Source organism: Piliocolobus tephrosceles, chromosome 14 (genome assembly GCF_002776525.5).
Source record: "Piliocolobus tephrosceles isolate RC106 chromosome 14, ASM277652v3, whole genome shotgun sequence".
Lineage (NCBI taxonomy): Eukaryota > Metazoa > Chordata > Mammalia > Primates > Cercopithecidae > Piliocolobus > Piliocolobus tephrosceles.
The window spans coordinates 63,492,798-63,514,910 of NC_045447.1; the positions used below are offsets into that span (position 1 = coordinate 63,492,798).

Below are 22,113 nucleotides of genomic sequence, written 5' to 3' on the forward strand. Positions count from 1 at the left end.
CACACTAAAAGAAATCCAACTTAGATGTTTTTGATGCACTGTAAAGATTGTCCACAGTAATCACGTGATAACTAGACTGCCATGCTCATGAAGGATTGTTGCAGTTGGTGCTTGTGATGATTAAGCATGCAGAATCATGTGCCATCTTACCCGTAATGCACGCCATTTTTCTCTGTGCTGTGTATATGTGTGTGTATGTGTTTTCATGCATCTAGGTGTGAATAAGTTAACTATGTACACGGTTCCCTGCTTCCCCGTGAACCTTCACTTAGAAGCCGCAGCTTCCGTTATATATATTTTTATATATTTATATTTCTGCTTTGCCATGTGGCTTTTTGATTAAATCAATATATTATCTTCATACACACATATTTATCCAATATAGAAACAGAAATTTACGGATGGAAAGAACCATAGGTCCAGGACATCGAGACAGCCTGCATCTCCGTAGGTATAACCAGTAATGTTATCATTCCTTACATGAGTATTTAGTGTGTCCTTGAATTCTTTAAGAGTCATGAAAATATCAGAAGGAAATGGGACAGATGTAGTTGTTGATGTGGGAAAATGGTATGGTGGTGTGGGTTTCTTTATCTTAACTTCATAATGGCTTTGAGCACATCTTTAAACTATAGTCTACCATGGGGATTATTCACAGAAGGGGAGGCATGCATATACTTTGAGGACCAGCACGAATGTATTATGTCCAGCCTTCAGATGATATCACACTCTTGCTATGTAGTTGCAGCCCTGAAACAGTTGGGCTTAAACAGAAGCAGCTGGTCCTAAACCTACAAAGTTCTTTATTAATCCTCAAGAAAATGTAATATAAATGGAATGTGTCAAGGTGGTCAGTGGCAGGATAGTGCGATTATCCTGCATTTGTTGAGATAAGCTTGTGAGCAGATCATTTACATAATACACCACCAGCCTGACTTGGGTCACAGTCCAGTTTAGTTCTTCAACCATTATATCAGGTGTGGTTTTTGGTTCTACGTTGTCTTTTAAAAATATTTTAGAGAAAATTTTATAACATAGTGGAAATCAATGGAAGAAACACATTAAATTAACTAGAAAGTTTCTACAGAGCCACCACTAGTAAGCAGTAATTCTAGTGCTTGTCAATTGCGTAGAGTTCTTTGGCAAAGTAACATTAAACATACCACCGAAAAGTAGTGTCCTGTCTCTGGAATATTCTGTTTTGTCTTCATATTTGGAGATCAGTCCTTTTTTAAATAAAAGTTTGAAGAATATTTTTTACCTTTCTACTGAAATAAAAGAGGGCCAATCTTTGAAAAGCAAAATCTTTAAGAAAAATAAGTAACTTTCTTATACAACCCAAAACATGCTTTGAGGAGAAACCATTTTTTAATGATTTTCCCACCCCCATTTACTTTGTTCTGTAAAAGTAGTTTATAGTCATGTTATTTCAGTTCCAAGGTATCATTGACAGTCCCAGAATACATCAGATAAGATGGCTATATTTTGAATAATAAAATACTGTACCCAACCTCCCCCAAGTTGTGAGCAATACTCATTCTTTTAAATTTGAGATAGTACACTACTAATAATGAGGTTAATGCATTGCATTTTTTTAAACAAAAATAAAAGACTCGAAAACTTGCATAAAATATTTATGGAAATGGAGTGTTTGAAGACAAGCCAAAATTTAATCTTAATTGCATGAATTCCTGTCACAGTTTTAGTTGGTTTGCTGAAAATATTGCAAGTCATAGCACGGGAATAAATAGCTGTGAGACCAAAAGGCTACACACCCAACGTTTGAAGCCTTCATTTATGTAAAATTCCTAGAAAACGCAAGTGCTCATATGTTTATGTCTTAACACATAAGGAGGTACTGTTGAGGTACTGCTTATTGGTTTGTCTGAGGAAGAACATTTATTGATAGCAGGAAAATATTTCAATCTTCATTTTCATTTTTTATTGTAGGTATCAGGATTGTAGTGCGTGACTAACCATATATAAGTTTAGAGCCACATCTAGGATGATGAGGATATTCTAGGTGGGAAGAAGAGTACAGATGTGCTCCCAGGGTGTTCAGTCACGCAGAAGATAGCAAGCTTTAGAAGACAGTTGATACATTTCATTTGGCTGAAATCACAGTGTGTCCAATCTTTTTCACTTTGGAGCTTTATCACATAAGATAAATGGAAAAGCAGATTGCAAAAATTGTAGAATAGAAACTTTTTAAATTCTTACTTGACATTTTGCTTTTTAACAATACACAACTCTTTTGATCCTAGGTTATAAACACACAAGTTCTGATACTTTAATTTTGACATTATATTTTCTTAAGAAAAGTTTTCATCTTGTTTGAGTCTATGACTTGAATTAACATAATGTTATGAGTTTAGCTACACCAAATAACCAGTGATGCCATTGGGGTGCCTGCCTCTTCCTGCATCTCAGCAGAGTGAACTGTGAAACATAATTGTATTCCTGTTTCAGCCTTTTATTATCATTTCGTCAATGAATGTCAACCTGTGATTTAATCTCGTTATTCACAAAGCCTCTTGGATTACATTTCTGATCTGTCTCTTAGACTTACCTTCTCCTGTCTCTTCACTTTTACTTTATTAGTCACAAGAACCCCAGGAAGTTTGTCTCCCTGTTTTTTCCTTTTTAATTTGCTGTGAAGCTAAGACAAGTTTTCTTACCTTTTTCTTGAGCCAACAGACCTTCTCAAACAGAAACCCTCCTTTGTCTTTAATCCTGCTGTCCTCAGACCCATTTCTTTCCTCTCCCCAGAGTCTCAGTTTCATCCATCCTTGACTCCACAATGTCTTCCTTGTGCAAATAAAGCATTAGAGGGGATTTTGAGTGGGGGCTGAAGTGTGCAGGGCTATAGGGTTTCTAAGATTCCTGTCATAAAGCTAACAGAATTGCCCTCTTCCTTCTGTTTATAAAAGCAGACTTCTTCATGATTCGAACACCTTGGAGGAGTTTTACACAGGTCTGCCTGGGCTTCTTCCAAAGTGGTTATACATGAGGTAGTTGCATTTTTGGTCTCCAGATAGGCATGTTAGTAAGATGGGAAGTAGAAAGATGTTAAATACTACGTTTTAGGTTTGGCAGTTAATTAGCAAAGATTACCAGGTCCTTTGTTGGTGGTCATTCTAGATTTTATAAGATCAAGTTGAAGATTTTTGAAAAGCAAGAATGCTGTTTGTGTAAAGTGACACAGAGGAAGGGAAGAGACACATGCAAGATTTGTTAGGACTAAAGATTCCAAGCAACAGCGTCAAATCTATTCTTTTCTATATAGTTGTAAATGAGTATGTGTTTAACAAATTCAGAAGCCAAGAGGACCATTCCACACGGACAGAGAGTAAGCTAATACACACAAAGTGTGATTCATCTTTGTAACTAGGTAGCTGTTAGAATAATTTTTATTCTGAGTGATAGAAGTGAAATGTAAATAATTTTCTCTGTAGACAACTCTGATGCTCTAAAGCAGGGGTCCCGAACCCCGCGGCTGCAGACTAGTACTTGTCCATGGCCTGTTAGGAACCAGGCTGCACAGCAGGAGGTGAGTAGTGGGCGGGCGAGCATGACTGCCTGAGCTCCACCTCCTGTCAGATCAGTGGTGGCATTAGATTCTCACAGGGGTGCAAACCGTATTGTGAAATATGCACGTGAAGGATCTAGGTTGCACACTCCTTAAGAGAATCTCTAATGATAAATGTAACGTGCCTGAATCATTGAATCATCCCAAAACTATACCCCCCACTCACGTCTGTGGAAAAATTGTCTTCCATGAATTGGTCCCTGGTTACCAAAAAGTTTGGGGACTGCTGCTTTAAGGTGACTGCTAAAGTCTTCAAGTATATCCTGATAACAAAGTGTAGTGTTCGATTTTGAGGTCTCTAAAGACCCTTTCCTCCTTCTTGTTTATCCCTTGATCTGTCTGCTGCTGAGCTGCTGTTCTGTTAAGGAACAGGAGGCTGCCCCTCCATTATGAAGTATACATATGAAATCTTTCCTAGGAAGAGGAAATTCTAACTGGCCTGGAACCTGCCGTCTTCATACAGGAAATTCTCTTGAAGAGAGCCTGATAGTCAGAATTAGCTGGGTGTAGTTGACCTTTCATCCTTTCTCGTATTCTGACTTGATTTTTGATCCCCAGGACCTGAGTGGCATAGGTCACTCATTTTGAAGGGGAGCCTACTTATAAGTTAATTTGGTTTTTATTCTGGAAGAAAAATAACAAATACCTTCTGTTCTCTTTCCTAATATTCCTTATCATTTGCTCATAGATTAAAATCTATTCATATTTGTCTTAATGATTGGCAGTTCTAAAATCCCATCTAAAATGAAGACTTTATACTCAGCAACTAGATGACCTGTATAGTAAGAAGTCATTGTCTCTTTTTCATCCTACTTGAGTTTTACCATCTTTGTTCCTTTCTTCTCAGAGTAGTAGCTGCTAGTTGTCAAGGTTTGTCTTAAATTTTTTTTTATCAGAAAGGTAAGCATATATGTTTGATCTTCAAGTTGTAGAAAGATGATTTAGCCCTATGAATAAATTTAAAGACCAAATTATATTTGCTGAGGGTGATTTATAAATAAATACGAGGCAACCATTGGTGTCACATGTGAAACTTCCATTTGATTGCTAGTTTAATCAGTCCACATCTAAACGTGGAAACTTCTCTATTCCTATGGAGGAAGACATGTGTATTTGGTTTATTAAAACCTGCTGATGTCTCCAGAACTAAATTTGTTCCTCTATAGGCCTCTGGGTAGCTGTAGCTAAAAAGCAGAAATGTATGGTTTTAGCTGGTCTGATTACCTGACTTCCAGCCCCGTACAGGTGTGCAGGAATAAATTAACATGAGCTACCTCTGATGAGCCACTGCATACATTAACAACAGAGGTGAAGATGCGAGAACATGTTACCTACCTCCTGTTACCACCTTCTCAGCATAGCAACATCCATTTTTTCCATGATTCTCTATGTTTGGAAACTTATACAGAACTTTTTCTAGGGAGGGCTTTTCAGTAAATACACAGGATTTCACCAGGTAATACCTCTAAGAAATGAGCTACTTAGCACCAATTCAAGATAACTATTAGTATATTTGCCCTAATATAATTAGCTGTCAAATACGATGTGGTAATCCCCTCCAAGTAAAAGAGGAGAACATTTTAAAGCATTAGCTGTTTCATTTCATTGCCAATCAAACTGCAAGTCTCCATTTCTAAAATTCTCTTATAACGTGAAGTTGTGCAGGTCCTCTGACTTCTAAATGTTAAGGAAGAGTTGTTGTTTTTTTTCCCTGCTACTCTATTTGGTTTCACAATAGAGCCAGTTCAATAAACCTTTTGTACTTATCTCCATTACTTTCCATCAGAAGCAAACACACAAAATAAATCCCCCTCCTGCGTACTTGCTAGTTGTGCCCTCCTGAAGCAAAACTTTGGTAGTAAGATAAACTTCAGTGTCATTCCTGTCCCTGGGGTTCTTTTTAGATACTGGGAGAAGAGCAGTGAGCAAAACGGTCTCCTTGTATCGTGGAGAGAGACTCTGTCAAGCCTAAAGTGAGCCTCGGATCTTCCTAATGACCTCCTGCTGGCCCAGCTGGATGCAAGACAAGCTCATTTAAGCCTCTGCTGACCTTTCACTCCTCCACTTCAAGAACCACACCAGTCATTTCCCCCGTCTTCAGAACTGTGTACCAAATAGACCACAGAGCTTCATGGCTGATGAATGATTTCCTTTTCATGATGCAAAGAGATTTTTACAAATTTCTATTGATGGGAGTTAACATTAAGTCTCTTGTGGAATTATAACTTCTGTTGCACATACATAATGCTTCTATATAGCTCTTATTTTTACCTTCCTCATAAAGGAACAATCTACTGTTCTTGCCAGCATTATCTTGAAAATTCAGGCCAAAATATCTGAGCAGAATGCACATATTGATTGCACCAGTGGTATTTTTCATGATGAGACCACTTTGAAAGGGTCTTCCTGATTTCCACGTCCCTCAGAATCTATCTGACCTTCTCACAGACTTTATTGGTGTGAATCTTTCTTATATTTAACCATTTCTTTGAGAGGCTCATTTTTGTAGCCCATCTTCTGTTTTTAAAAAACATAGGGTGTTTTCTACCCAGAAGAGGGTGGTAAGACCGTACATGTACATTAACATTCACTTGTATAACTCGGGTAAGTTCAGTTTTGTCTTAGGTGAAAGGCTGCTGTCAACCCTTCTGCTGTAAGTGATCATTCGTGGTTGTGCTAAGAGGAAGGGATACCTTCTTTGCCTAAATTTCATAATGAAGGTTTAGCAATGAAGCATTTGTTCTTCTTTTTTTAAAGCCTTCTCAGAAATAATGTGCTTGCCGTAAGACTCCCACAAGCTTCAAATAAATGAATGTGGCAGAATTGGAAAGAAGCTTGTCCTTGCCAAAAAATGGCAACGTCATAAAAGAGGAATTTGGTAACTTTGATTCTTGAGTGCCAAGATGCGTGTGTGAGGGAGAGGCAGGCAAGCTGAGACAAGGAAGAAAGAATACTTTTTAGGAAAGGACAATTTTTCTTCAGTTATTTCACATAAAACTACACTTTTAAAATATACCTAGATTTTATGTCCTAATGCAAGCTGCTTGAATTAAAACAGGAGTTGTAAATTCCTGGTAAAAAGCTGTTATGCCTAAAGTGTTAGTGATCCTAACTCTAGTACTTTGTAGAGTTTATTACTTCTTTTATTAACTAGGGGGGAAAAATGTTACCCACTTCTAGTTTAATTCTTTTTGTTGCTTGCTCTAATTTTGACTTTACCTTAGGAAAGAAAAAAAAGACAAGTGTTTCTAACAGAATATATGTAAACGGTGCCTCAATATTGCTATTGCATATATCAATCTGAATTATTACCAGCCATTCAAAAATTGTGCTAATGTTCTCATCTAAATTCATCCACATAATGTATATGTGTGTTTATACATAAACATCCACATAAATAAGAATATCAAAAGACAGATCATTCTTAATTGCCAGAATAGACATCTACATCTTAGAGAGTGATGTATGAAGTAACTTTATCACATTGATGGGAAATAAGATTTCGTAAGTAAAACGAGACCCATTGGGGCACCAAGAACAACAGAACTGCAGCTGGTAGCCTTGTAGGTCTGATGGCCAGCGGAGGGGAGCCACTCTAACTCTGCTGCCTTTTTAGTCTGCTCTGTCACTGAGGGGGCACTGGTGGGTCAGTTCACTCACTCGTAATTGTGTTTTACAGACTTCTAAAGCAATTGGCTCAGTCAGTCCCAATTCAATAAAAGTGGAGAGCAAGAGAGAGAGCACTTTTGTTCTATTTTTTACTTGAAATTATTTCATTCAGCAGTCTGTCTTTTTTATTACCAGGACTTGACATTAGCACTCCAAGCTATATTAGCATCCATTTCAGCAGTTCAGTAATGGTATTAAAAAAACACTTAACTTCAACGGTGAATGGTTGTATGACAGTACCATAAAAAATCCACATTAAAAAAAACTTATGTATTTGTCCCAGCAAATTATTTTTCACTTGTTTAACCACTTCAAAACTATATTCTCATGATGGGTATTCACGAGGTCTTTCTTGTTCTCAGCAACAGCTAACAGTGGTGCTCGGTTGATCAGGGAACTGAGGAAAGAGGAAAGGGAAATCCAGTGAAGACAGGGTAGGTAAAGATGCTGTTTACCCTGTAGTTAGATTACCTTCCATTCATCAGCGGAGATGGAATTGGCAACTTCAGAGCACCCAAGGTGAAATTCTTGGATCCTCATACATGACTGGGATTTGATTTTGAACCCAACACTCTCCAAACTTGGGAGCAAAGCCTAACTACTTTGGCACTGCAGTGTGCTCATAAATGACTACATTAGTTTCTAAATTTTGATTAAACATTCAGTAATTAATCAATGGTAGACACGAAGCAGTTGGCAAGGTCCAGAGCTGCAAAATGTTTAAGACATAAAACATTACGAAGTAATTAGAATATGCTCCTTCAAGAGAAGGATTGCCTTCAATAAAGAGGTAAATGATAGCATCCTGTTTATTGTGGACGTAGGCAGCCAAAGCAATATGATAAACTGCTGGAGATACACATATCAGTAATCATCCACATTATTAGTGCCATTAATCATAATTCCAAAAATATGACAGCAGCAGCCAACTTTTTGACCAATTTTGCTTCTGCCTGTTGGCCATTATAACTTCACTAATAGACTGCAGAGCTCCTATGCGTGGCAGTTTGCATTGAGAATGGAAGGTTAATTATATTTGAGCTGCTGATTTCTTCTCTCCTTGGAAAAGGCTTAGCACTTTGACATTCCCAGGAGCTCACTGTTGTTAAATCAGTAAAAGTACTTTATTGAAATTTTCTTTGTTGGTCAGGAATGAGATGTTTCAAATGAGATATAAGCACCAGGCTGGAACAGTTGCTAATGCTTCTTGCTTCAAAGTGATCCTTGGACAGCAAGATGAACTCAGTGGTTTCTTTAGATCACTTTGCTCTCTCATTTCTTGGGTAAAAAGTTCAGTGCTGTGTGGTGATACACCAGGAAATCCCACAAGATTAGTGGTAGTCTCAACATGTATCTCTATGACCAGGATGTTGGGAGTGGTTAATAACATAAGAGGGAATAAGTACTTCTTTAATACAAAATCCTGCATTTCAGACTCTGCCTGTGCAAATAAAAAGTAAAAAGAACTTCACAAAAATCATCTGTTTCTAAATACTAAAACATTTAGTAGCATACTTGCATTGCTAGTTGGTTAAATGAAGCTTTCATTTTTTTGGCTGGTAGTTTTGACATTTAATCAAAGTTGTAAATTAGATTATGCTCACTCTTCTTGTTCAGGTGTCTTTATTAGTTTCATTTTCAACACAGAATTCTAGATAAAGCCATAGCTAAATAATAATATTGTTTGTCCTACAAAATACTGTCACCTCCCTTGGGGAACTCATGCATCCTGAATGTTGTATTTAAGAAGATCATAAATTAACCATTTTAGGCTGGGCGTAGTGGCTCATGCCTGTAATTCCAGCACTTTGGAAGGCTAAGGCAGGCAGATTGCTTGAGACCAGGAGTTCAAGACCAGCATGGCCAACATAGCAAAAACCCTTCTGTACTGGCCGAAAAAAAAAAAATAGTTGGGCGTGGTGGCACATGCCTGTAAGAATTAGCTCTTATTATTTTGGAAATATATCTTCTAAAATCTTTATATAAGTCAGACTATATGAAACAAGAAACAAGGAATGGAAAGTTTGAGGGTTGATTTGTCCAGGGTAAATATAAAACTCAAAATTAAAGCTCAGATTTATTCTCAGTAAGTCCTTAAAAGATGCCAGGGCTCATGGCTTTGCTTTTTCTTACCCAACAATAGTAGTAAACTGAGCACCATATGAGCTGCCTGATTGAGAACACTTCCAAATGCTGTGAAAACATAATCCTGTTCACAGTGTAACACTCATCTCACATTACAGCGCAACAGGTACCTACTGAATAATCAGCACCCTTGAGAAGCCTCGATGTGTCAGATACAACTCAAAAGTAAAATGGTTAGGGAACGGGGCTGCTGGATATCAATTCTACACTTAACCTGAGCATCCAGCATACACATTTTCCATCTACCAATCTGCCTTCCCAAATGCCATCCTTACATTAACATTTTTTATGCATTCCACAGCAATGACAAATTGTTTTCTAACTGTAGCGCCAGATTTAGTATGCGAAAGACATGTTTGCCTCTGCCAACAAACCAATAATTCTCACTAACGTCTTCAGACTTACAACATTTATAAAGTTGCAAAGTGGAGTAAACAAACCATCTGTTTGGCTTTTCCATATATGTCATGCTTTCTTATTAGCATATTACGATTCATTTAGTAAACAAATTTGGTGATTTCGTTCACGTCAAAGCTAGATCGGAAGCTTGAAGATGATTAACATTCCTGGGACAAGCACATTAATACATTGCTTCCCCTGCAAAGTTAAATGGCTTCTCAGGAGAATCACCCCTTGTTGACAAGATGAGACTGTCAATTTTGTTTGCCTGCCACATTAGGGGCCATACGGGGATGGCAGGCTCTGAGAGAGGGGAGTCGTGTAGGCAGCATAATTCACTGTGAATTGAGAAAAGAAGTCTAATTCTGATAAATGGTCGACCCCAATACATCCTACCTGTTATTACAACAGACGTGCCGTATCTGTGCAGTAAATTAGCTAAACCCCTAAAGAGTTTGGTGGGAGCTTATCTTCAAGTGAATAATTTGAATGTAGAGGAAACTGCCTGCGTGACCAGTATGGATGATTTGTTTTATATTGAAAGGGGTTGAAATGACTGCATTTCATACTTTTAATTTGCAAGAATTTGCTTAGATTTTGTTTCTTGCATTTAATATGTACTTCCTTACGTTTGGGGCTTTTTGAGTGTTACCCACTAGAATTTCACATTGAATTTTCTTCCTGAGCTAGGGGATGGTTTTCAGATCTTTTGGACAGAATCTTTAAATAATAACCTGTAGAACAACTACTAATTTTACAGAAAGGTATAGTGTCAAAAGTATCATTTTGTGCACAGAGCCATAAGCATTCATTATTAATAAATGATAATACAAAAATTTTGAGGTAAGTGTAATAGATAGTATTGTAGCAATCCAGATAAGAAAAGGACTAATGAGAGGCAGAAGTTTTAATGTTTCATTTCTGTGGATTTGGATAGCAGGTTTACATTTCTACTCAAAAGTATTGTTGACGCAGTAGTCCTAAAATATACTTAACCCTAGCATCTAGACTTACCCAGACTGGATATAAATTTATCTCTCTCTCTCCCCCTCTCCCCATATACATGTATGTAGACACATACATACAAACAAGTAGGCATGCATATGGTATCTGCTATGTATATGTTATTATGATCATTCTGTACAGTATCATTTGAGAATTTGGGAATGTGTGTGTGTTGAACGGCAGAGTTGAGCTGGAAAATAAAGGCAAAAACTAATCCAAAGTGGGGCCTCAATTGTTTTTCACTTGAGGCATTCTAATTAATTATCAAGTGTTTTGTTTCAATTCAGTAAGTTTAGACTGGTTCAAATCTGATGAAGAATTAAGACACTTTGTGCAACCTATAGCTTGATTCATGATTCAGTCTCTGACTGCCACAGTCTTATTTTCTAATTTGGTCATGCAACTTGTGTTTTGTTTTTTGTTTTCTTTTTCACGTCTTCCCTGTATCTTAAAGTCAAGTTTAAAACCTCAAAACACTTTCTCTTTAATTTTTATGGACCAGACATAACATTAAATCTAACTTAATGTGATGAGAAAAGAGAAATCCAAGGCAAGACTTGCTTTCTCTCTGAAGGGCATTTGCACTTACTTGACTACATTTGATGAATTTCATGTCTTATGTGGTTGCATGGTAAAGTTTCCATCAAAGGAACAGAAAAAGACTGGTAGTCCACTTTAGTCCAGTTAGAGTACTCCCACTCAGCATTTCAAAGAAGAAAGACGTTTGGTTCTGCAACACCCTCCCCCCAGTCCAAGGTTTTATAACTTTTTGCTTTTAAAGGTGATCTTGGTCTTTAAGAAGCTTTTGGTAAATTCACAGTATAGAAAGAGTACAGAGGTTTAAAGGAAGCATTTGTAATTCCAAGCATAGCCCAAGTTACAGGACTTTTTCATGTCCTAATTTTGTGGCATTCCCTTATAACACACTAGGCTATTAATAGTGTCAGAATCACCATTTGTTGTGTCGCCACCACCTTTCCTTGGATATTCTGTTACATGAGTCCTACCTTGGGATCATTGTTTTCTTCCCTTCTACAGTATATTTTGGAAAATACTTCCTGAAGGCTCATGCATATTATTGATGGAAGGGAAACCAATGTACTTTTAAGTATCTCCCCTGTACAGAGTATTCTACTTCATGTGCAGGACACATAGTATTGAATAAGATTTAGTTATGTTCTTGAAAGTGAACGTCTGGGGCTAAGGTTTGGACCACTGCCTTAATGATTACCACTGCACTTACTAAGACCAAATCCTTATCCCTTCTACCTATGAACTCATTTTCTCTCTCCATTTCAGTCATTTTTTTTCTGTAAGAGGAACTTCTTTGCATGTTTCTTTCTTGCCTTCCAAATCAAAGCAAGTAGAAACCTTTCTGCTGTTCATATTCTTATAGAACATAAGATGTTCTAATACAGTCTAGATTTTTGTTAATGATAATTCTTCCCTCTTTCCTAGAGATAAATATTCAGAACACTAAATCTGTTTCTAGAAAAACCATCTCTATCACTGGAGAACTCAAAATTGGTTCCTTGTTGGATTCTTTGTTCCAATTGTTGCATACAACTGAGTATGGCTTCCTCTGCCAGGGAGTCCCCCTCCGGTTTCCAGCACTCTCTGGCCTTCCTCCCATTTTAGGGTCTTCTCTCTACATCTGATTATCAGTAGGTGAGATTTCTTTCTGTGTCTATTCCATCTTCCCTTTATTTTCACCTCTTCAGTTTTGCTGATTCTGATAAACTTGTAATAGTCCTCAAATTGCTATTAACCCTAGGTCTTTGTATCTCATGAGGACAGTATTTTATGACAGCTAATGGTCTGGATTGACTGATTCAAGAGTCCAACAATAGGTCTTTGTTAAAATCAAGTGCTGTCTTTTGTCCATTCTGTGGAGACTGAACCCTAACCTCTTGGGCAGGATCAGTACCCTCTAAAGAATTTTAGTCTGTTTTCCTTCTCATGCTTTCCTTCTCATGCTTTCCTTCCTTCCACCTTAGGAATACTGGTGTGAGTTTGTGAGAAAATCTTCAAGCCCACTATCGTGAGAGTGAACAGCAGACTTTCCTCAGTCCATCCTTCCCATCTCCACTTCAAGTGTTTTGCATATGGCATTTAGGAGGATTATTAAACAAAAATGAAATAGATTAAGAATTGAACATAAAAGAATCAATTCTCGTGAACTGTGGTCGCATAATGGAAATCGACTACCATGAATGAACCCGTGTACTGAAGTTATGAAGAGCAGAGCTAATGCACTGCCATGAGTTCATCTTTATTATTGCATTACACCTGAATCAATTGATAAAGTAGCTTTTTTTTTGAAGCGAGGGATGGCACTTAATTGAATAAAAGTCAATGTAATTATATTAGGAGAGGCCAACAGTACTGCTGACAGCGGAAAAGGGACACTGTTGAACAGAGTGCCAGAGCTGGTCTACACATTTCTGCACATCGTTTGGTTGACAGATATTGAGGGCTGGTACATTGTCTAATTAGATTACAGATTTCTACTGCTGTAAGTGAGAAATGAAGAGAAAATCTCTTCCTGGTAACATATTGGTGGAGATGTGTAATTTCACAAGTCATCTTAGGGAAGACGTGTCCATCTGGGTGATCAGTGTGTCCTTTTCTCAATGTTAATTTATTCTTCCTTATTCAGTGTGTCTTGGTGCAACTGCTGTGTGTCTGGCTGCTATTTTCTCAGCAGTGAACCTAGGAAGTGGTAACTGCAGATGTGTGAGAAGCAACAGAGTTCTAGATTACAGTCATCGCAAAATGTGTGCTCGTGAAATTAAGAAAGGGGGAGGGTGTTAAAAATAATGAACAGGGATAGGATTTCGTGAGCTGCATATAGTTGGCAGATTGTTTTATCAATAGAATAATAGCGCATAGCGTAACTCTACTTCCACATTCTTGTAATAACTCTGGTGGTGTACCCACATGTCAGAGTAAAGACCTCACAGTAGGCATTTCCTGCACTTTGCTTAGCAACCTGCACTTGGAGTCATCTGCATCTGACACTAAGGAAACGGGAAATTACTGTGTCAGAGCAGGGACCGTGGGGACAACTTCTGTTTATCATTCACATACCCACACACTGCATGCATCTGTTTAAAACTCATTTGTGGATGATGATGATGCTGTGAATTTGGTTTATTTTAATTTGATTTATGATTTTTGGATTATACAGCTGATCTGAAAATCATCAAGACAGCATATGGGATGATCGCTTATGACAGAAAATAATTTTGTGATCAGAACGTTTTAAATCCCTATTTTATTGTTTACGTTTTTCAAAACCAGATGTCTAGAATGTGAATTTGTTTTCTCTCTCTCTCTCTTTCTCTCTCTTTCTCTCTCTCTCTGTCTCTTATTCTTGCTTTCTTTTGTGATCGATTTAGCAAAAGATTAGAAAGCTGATCTTATTGTCACAAGGTAAGCTCAGCCTTCCTAAGTGCAGTTGGAGAGGGCTGCTGCCCTCTGCCCCTTAAAACCCAGAGTGCTGTATATTGTCTTGTGTGGAAAGGTGGAGAAGTGTTCCCCACCTTTCTTGTCTCTGAGGCACATACCTCTCAACCATCTCTAGGAAATATCAACCGTGTTTGTCACCAAATGGAATGACGCATTTTGGTCTTCCATACTTTTAAGTATAATCAGGAGGTCTGTTGAACTTTATATCAGCCATTTAGGTCGTTTCTCTTATCACAATTACTTCTCCAAGCTGTAGAGCTTCCACCAGTATTGAGAAGCTTTTATTTATCTGTAGATACGTTCGTTTATATTTTGGAAGGGTAACCTTCAATTTAGGTACTGTTGAACATGTGAGCCTTTGCAGGTGGAGAGAGGTATATGCCCAAGGGCACTTTAAAAATAAGTGGGGGATATAAATACAAAGACAATGTTTCCAGATAGATGATAACATATCAGGCTTTGTAAATCATGATGTCCCTGTGGATTCTCTGGGACAAATCCTGTCTACATATATATATATATATATACAAGCAAAGCACTCAGTGAGTAGAATAAAAGTTTTGCTTGTCTAAGAAGTATGGGTTCCAGTTGTTAAAACAGAGGAACCCTGTGTTATTGTTGTGCTTGATTTTTTTTTTTTTTTTTTTTTTTTGTACTTACTGTGTTTTAATTTTATACCTCTGGGTTTTTTTTTTTTTTCTGTTGTTGAGTGTGACTTTTTTTTAAAAGGTGGGTGGATTTTATTTTTTTTAAAAGTTTCTGTTTTTCAGTTTTTGTCTTAAATAATTAAATTTTAAAGTAGAATTACTCGATGAAAATATTTTGGACACTAAAATGCACATACTTCTAAAAAGTAAATGTATTTTATTATTAGATTTAACTGGGATTGCCAAATCATTCTGACAAAAGGCATTTGTGTTGTTAAAAGATAGTCTGTAACCCTATTTCAAATTGCTTAATCTGTTAAGCTTTTGTTTTTCCTTAAAACTTGAAATGTGGAGGGTAGAGAAGGAAGATTTCATTGTTTTTTGAAGTTATATCTAAATTATCTAGACTACTTTTTTTTTTTTTTTTTTGAGACGGAGTCTGGCTTTGTCGCTCAGGCTGGAGTGCACTGGCGCGATCTGGGCTCACAGCAAGCTCCGCCTCCCGGGTTCACGCCATTCTCCTGCCTCAGCCTCCAAGTAGCTGGGACTACAGGCGCCCACCGCCACGCCCGGCTAATTTTTTGTATTTTTAGTAGAGACAGGGTTTCATCGTGTTAGCCAGGATGGTCTCGATCTCCTGACCTCATGATCCGCCCGTCTCGGCCTCCCAAAGTGCTGGGATTACAGGCGTGAGCCACCGCGCCCAGCCTGACTACTTTTTGAAAAAATGAATTTTTCCTATACCTCAAAATACAGTGTGTGCTGTATAGAAAAGATGTTTATTTTTTCTTGTTTTTAGGTAAATTTAGACTGTTCCATTTAGAGAAGCAGAAAGTTTCTATTCTTTTATTCTATTTAATATATATCATAAAATCTCTGCCATGAAATTCTCTGCAGCTGATGCTGCTACATAGTAAAACTAACAGTAATCATTGAGAAAAAGGTGCATGGGTTTGCATTCATCCTACCATTGACAGATTTTACTCTTATAAAAATTATGTTAATGGAAAGTTCCCCTGATGGCACCTCCCACCATCACCACTAAACTCCCAGATCCTGAGGATATAGGAGAATGCTTGCTTTTATAATGGTGTGATTAGCAGTGAATGTGCTTAGTTGATACCTAGTGAAAGCTGAATCAATTTTAAAATGCTTTCCTTTTTCTCACCCCTCCCCAACCCCTATCCACCTACCCCCCCTTCCCTCTTGTTTTCCTAGACACAGTGCCAACATAAACCTGCATCGTAAACTGTTGACCAAAGAACTCGATGACATGGGCCTGGACTCATCGCAGCCCTCCCTTAGCAAGGACCTCCGCGATGAATTTTTGGTGAAGATCTATGGTGCCCAGCACCCCATGGGGCTCGATGTCAGGGAAGACGCCTCCTCTCCCGCAGGGACTGAAGACTCCCACCTGAACGGGTATGGGAGAGGCATGGCAGAGGACTACATGGTCCTTGACTTGAGCACCACCTCCAGCCTCCAGTCCAGCAGCAGCATCCATTCCTCCAGAGAATCCGACGCAGGCAGCGACGAGGGGATTCTTCTCGATGACATTGACGGGGCGAGTGACAGTGGGGAGTCGGCACACAAGGCCGAGGCCCCTGCCCTCCCTGGCAGCCTAGGGGCTGAAGTTTCAGGATCTCTTATGTTCAGCAGCTTGTCTGGGAGCAATGGTGGGATCATGTGCAACATTTGCCACAAAATGTACAGCAACAAAGGGACCCTGAGAGTGCACTACAAAACCGTGCATTTGCGAGAAATGCACAAGTGCAAAGTCCCAGGTTGCAATATGATGTTTTCCTCTGTACGAAGCCGAAATCGGCACAGTCAGAACCCTAATCTCCACAAAAACATTCCCTTCACTTCAGTAGATTAGTCTCAGAATGGACACTACAAATGCCAGCTCTCACCAGATGGCCTACGTGTTTGAACTGCCATAGTCAGTGTGCGCTTATGTACTTGGGGTGTGTGTGTGTGTGTGCATGCATTTATGTATGCTCTGTGGCTCCATACACACACACGTATTTCCTTGAGATAAATAAGATAAACACTAGGTGCTTTTGAATTTTTTTCACTTCCCTTTATAAAAGTTTTGGGAAAGGAGTAGGATCTTTGATTTAAGGGTGAAAACAGAGTACCCCTTTGAACACACACACACACACACACACACACACACACACACACAGTGTGCAACTAGCCCCAGTTTTGACAGAATAATTCTTGGTCTTCCCCAAAGAGACAATTTGTTGTACCCATGACTGTTGCCTGCAAAAATAAAAGGGAAAAAAAAAAGAAAAAAGAAACAAAAAGGAACTTCTTATAGTTGTCTTCTGTGAACTTTTAAGGTTTCGAAAGAATCTTCAATTAAAGCATGGCAGATTCACCTGTAAATATTTAGCCTTGAGGGGCCATTGATGTAAAACAATTGTATTGATGGTTGTTTAACTTTTTTGTTTAATTTTTACAGTTACATCCAGCTGTTAGATATGCAGGAAAAAATAGTTTGCTGGCTAGCTCTATTCATTTATGTTAGCATTAATGCACATTTTTTTTTTTTTTAAAACATGGTCTTGTTTTTACTACCTGTTAGATATAGTGATAAAGAGGTGCTGGCATGCTTTACAGCACAGATCTGATTTTTTAAAATGTCCTATACTAGTACATAAATCCTGTCATGCACTTTTTTTCATACACTACAAGGGGATGTGTAATAACCATGCTTCTTTTTTATCCTTAAACTATTGCCATACTTCGGTAAGTGTCTTTTTTAAAAAAAAATTCACTTGTATAAAAATGGTCTGGTCAGTATAGGGCACAAATGCCAAACAAAGTATTAGTGTTAACACAAAACTGCCAACTTTGCACAAGTTTCCAGAAAAGAAAATACAATTAGTCACTCAACATAACCACAGGCCAATTTGTCGGCCACCAGAAAACCGCTTTTTAAAAAAACACTTGGTGATTCTTTCAAGTGCCGAATGTTATTAGAATCAACATTGCATCCTTCTTGCTTATACGTTAAGTTACATAAAAGGAAAACAAAATTATGTGGTGTGAAACAGCCAAGGCATTTATTCTTCAGAGGCAGGATAATATTTCAGGATACAAAAGCCCAAATTACCCGCTACGGAACAAAGATGAATACAGTAAAAGAGTTGAACACTCATTTCCAGGGCCCTAACCCTTATCCTTTAAAAAGAAATCCTCTGAACTGGGTCGGTCTCTTGTATGGCTGTCTAATTTGTTGCAAATTCTGCAGTCATACTGTAATTCAGGCCTGTTTGGTAGACGAAATCAAAAGGCATTTAACAGCAGCAGTACTTGGAAGCTTTGAAAACATGTGCTAAACTTGAATTGAGCAACACTCGTTTCTGAAAAGCCAGAAGAAGGGGATTTTAAACTAGGATCTCTCAATGTTTAGTGTTTTGTGTTTCCCCACACGATTTGTCAGAGAGAAATGAAAGCAAGCCTGAAACCAAGCAATTGAGAGTGAGAAAGAGGGGAGAGACTATTCTCCAAACCTTTTTTGTTTTGTTTTGTTTCCGATGTTTACACATGTTGCCTGAGCTGGTTAACCACATCGGCAGCCTCAGCTACCACAACATACTGACTAAATGATGATATTTACTCAAGTTCAGTCTGCAGCCAAAACCATTAGGGTGTGCATTGCAGACTGTTTTGTTGTCTTTTTTTTTTTTTTCCCCCTTTTTTTTTTAAGTGGAGAGGAAAGGAAGAGATAAACAAGGAATATTTTGTCGAACAGTACACAATAATTTATAGAGAATGTATTTCTTTTTTGCATTGAATGGCCTCAGACATTTCTCTTATCAGTCTAAAAGTTAGAAATATCCCTTTGTTTTAAGTTTTATGTCATTTCCATTTTTCATGTTTTTGTAATTATTTTTTCTATGTTCACATCAGCATTCACTTCCGTTAAATTTGCCAAAGGAAACTGTTAATATGTTTCTGTTGTTATTATTCCTGTAGGATTTATTGTACCTCACAGTATTTATTGTTTCCCAAAATAAGCATCATTAGTTGGGGATTCAGTATTTTTATTTGTGAAAATTTCAGAAACAATAGATTCTTAAAGATAAGCTAGCTATGTCTAGGAGCTTTATCTTTTCACCTCCTTCGGAGGATGCTATGGGGTTCATTTTAATTCTTCATTTGTTCTACAGGGAGGAAAGACCAAAAGTATTTGCAGTACAAAAGAAACTATATCAAAACACTATGTTAAATGACAAGTGTTTATGGTAAAAAGTTGAGGAAATTAGTAATAACCATTTTCGTTTTCTTGTACCTTTGAATTCCCCAAAGACTTAATTGCTTTATTTTGGTGTTGTGTTAAATTGAATAGACAGATGTTTTCCTTTGTTTTATACCATATAAGACTCTGTACAGTATGTTTGTGAAAGATTGAACAAGAATAATGAAAGTTTGTTTGCAAACATTTTGGTCCTCTCAGCGTTCTCTGTATTGTGCTGTTGCCCCATTACCAAATGATTAGATTCCAAAAGGGTGGGAAAATATTTTTAATATCCCAACAAAACATAGAAACTCTGGCTTTTGCAGTGTGCATAGACTACATGTAGTTTTATGAAAATAAATACACACTTATTTCTGCAACTTTGAAAAGTTACATTCAGTTGAGTTACTAGAACTCATCTTGTACAACAGCAATGTTTAGTCTGTTTAATTTAATGTCAAATAAAAGGTCAGATAGCCCTCGTGAGTGAATTACATAGCTATCAGCAGGTCACATCAGCAAATGAACCAGGCTTAGAACAAATGTTTGTTACTTGCTGCAAACCAAGCTAATGTGTATAGCCAGTTAGAAAAAAATCCAGAAGTAATGAGATTCTAGAAGTAGAGTTTCCCTTGCTTGGAAACATGGATGTGTTCACCTGTTTTTTGTCAGAGAAATGGCAGTAAGTCCTGGACAGCTGACACTTTTCAAGTATCTCCCCTATTTGCTACTACTTTTGTGCCTCAAGTGCCCAGTCGTTACGGTGGCCTTCTAAATGAGTAAATAACATTTTCCAATATAAAGCCTATTTGCTTAAAAGGGACGGGGGAGTGGACGGATGTAGTACATGCAATGGAAAATCATAAAATGTACAATTCTTCTGTTCCCAAAGTATTGCTTGTTCTTGAGTGTGCGCCTGAGTGTTGTGTTTTGACTTAACTAGAATTCTAGTTAAGATGGTGATCCCACGGTAGAATTCTAGTTAAGATGGTGATCCCACGGTAGAATTCTAGTTAAGATGGTGATCCCACGGCTTATTTGCAAGCAGGAAGGATAAAGAGATGAGCATTTTAGTCATTGAGCTTTTCATCTTGCCCATTCCTACTCATTTATTTTTTCATAGGAGTTTTTTGTTGTTAAACAGTTTCTCTTAAGCCACATTCATTCTATGCTGGCTGAAAATTAATAGTGATTTAGATGTTTATCCAACAAGCTTTTTCCCGTGTGATTGGTTTTAGCCAGAGTTTATCACAGGGACAAAATTAGGCGCTGTGACTGTGCATGTTCTCTAGCTGATGTTGAAACTTACTGTCTTGATCATTTAAAACTATGTTTTTGTAAATATCAGGTTTTAGTCCACTTTTGGGAATATCTGCATGCTATGGAAGCAAAGAAAAAGGGTAGATAATAAGTAATCTGGTTTAAAAGTGTGATAAAAATCCTTGGCATTCTTTGTTCTGATATTAATTGTATTTAAATAAGTCAACCCAGTGTAACTCATTCCAAATCTTAGTCCAGCTGCCCTGTTCAGCCTGATGCCTTTTAAAGTTTTAAAGGTGTTAACGTTTTCCTTTTCAACATGGCAAACATGTTTTAAAACCTTTTTGGCACAATGGTGCCACTGTCCTCATAGTGTTATTTCTTTGGTCATGAATTTTCAGGCCCTTCCAGTAGGAGGAGAAAGGCACTTACCTGGTTAACAGCCCCATTAGTATACATTGCTCTAAGGAAGAAAAAAAAAAAAATCTTTGAATATATCAAGAATGGGCTGTTTCAGAGGCATTCTCCTCATTTTACTCAGGAGAAACTATGCACTAGGTTCCCACCACATACAATGTGACCTTTTTTTCCCCTTTCTCTGTACACACCCCAGATGTGTGCCAAGCAAATGAGAATGAGGGCTGTTGACAATTAAAACATAAAGAAACTAGTCACCAGATTGAGATGGACATGCTGCTAACTGCTGACAGCTTGACCTGAGCAGTCCTAACTTGTATCTGGTCTGTTAGCACTGGGTTAGATTGACTAACAGAGTAAATAAAATTCAACTGTCATAAGACACGCTACATCTGCTATCATCAAGAAATCATCCAGAAGAAACTTTCTTTCATCCTGTGGTCACACCCTTTTCTTAAGAGCTGCTTTTTAAAAATTATGGCAGACAAATTTCATTCTTTAAAATCACTTATCTTCTTCCACACTTGGAATATTTAAATTAGGTGGTTTTGCTTTTCCCTCTCATTGTTTATTTTTTTGGGATGGATCTAAGATGGGAAATAAAAGGTACCAAAAATACTGGAGGGATCATGGTGTTTTCATCACAACTAAGTAGAGGGTTGGTTCCTGCCCTGGTTTGGGGGTAGCTAGAAAAGGAAATCATGAATGCACTGGCAATGTCGGCTCGAGGGAAAAGACTGGCATAGCTCTGCCTCGCAGTGGGTGAGAGCGTATTGATGCTAGTGACCTGCAGAGTTCCCATGACCAGGTGAGTCGGCTCTGAGGAAGGGGTTAGGAAAGCAAGGACAGCTGCATGGAATAGCTGAAGTTCCTTTGGGGTCAGGAAGAGCCAACTGTTGTGGGGTTTTGGTTGCTTTTGCTTTGTTTTTGAGTGGGAAGTCTTGCTGGAATCCCCTGAGAACCAAAAGATGCCAGGGGTCAGCGAGGCTATAGAAAAGGCCAGTGGTAACACCTCGTTTTCATCCTAATGGAGGAGTAGGTGCAAATGGCACCAGCATGGATCATTCCTTTCTTGATCATTACTGGTGCTTGCCACTGTAGCAACACAGCAAAGCCATGATTGTAATTAATACTAGGCTAAAGACCTTGGTCAAAATGGGAGCTCATTTACTGTTCTATGAGATAAATAAGTAACTTCTCTTTTCATATTTTCCCTCAGAGATAAACCATGTGTGGTAGTCTTGCTTGTGCTAGTACTA

General features: G+C 38.0%; 1 protein-coding gene across 3 annotated transcripts in view; it reads left to right on the forward strand.

Annotated features, from left to right (window-relative positions):
* Positions 1-19,379, forward strand: part of BNC2 (basonuclin 2) — a 457,144-nt gene extending 437,765 nt beyond the window's left edge. For all 3 annotated transcript variants that reach the window (XM_023197170.2, XM_023197169.2, XM_023197172.2), the window contains one exon: positions 16,144-19,379. In XM_023197170.2, the coding sequence (XP_023052938.1) occupies positions 16,144-16,804 (661 nt within the window). In that variant the 3' untranslated portion in view covers positions 16,805-19,379. The remainder of the gene's footprint in view (positions 1-16,143) is intronic.
* Positions 19,380-22,113: the final 2,734 nt, after the last annotated feature.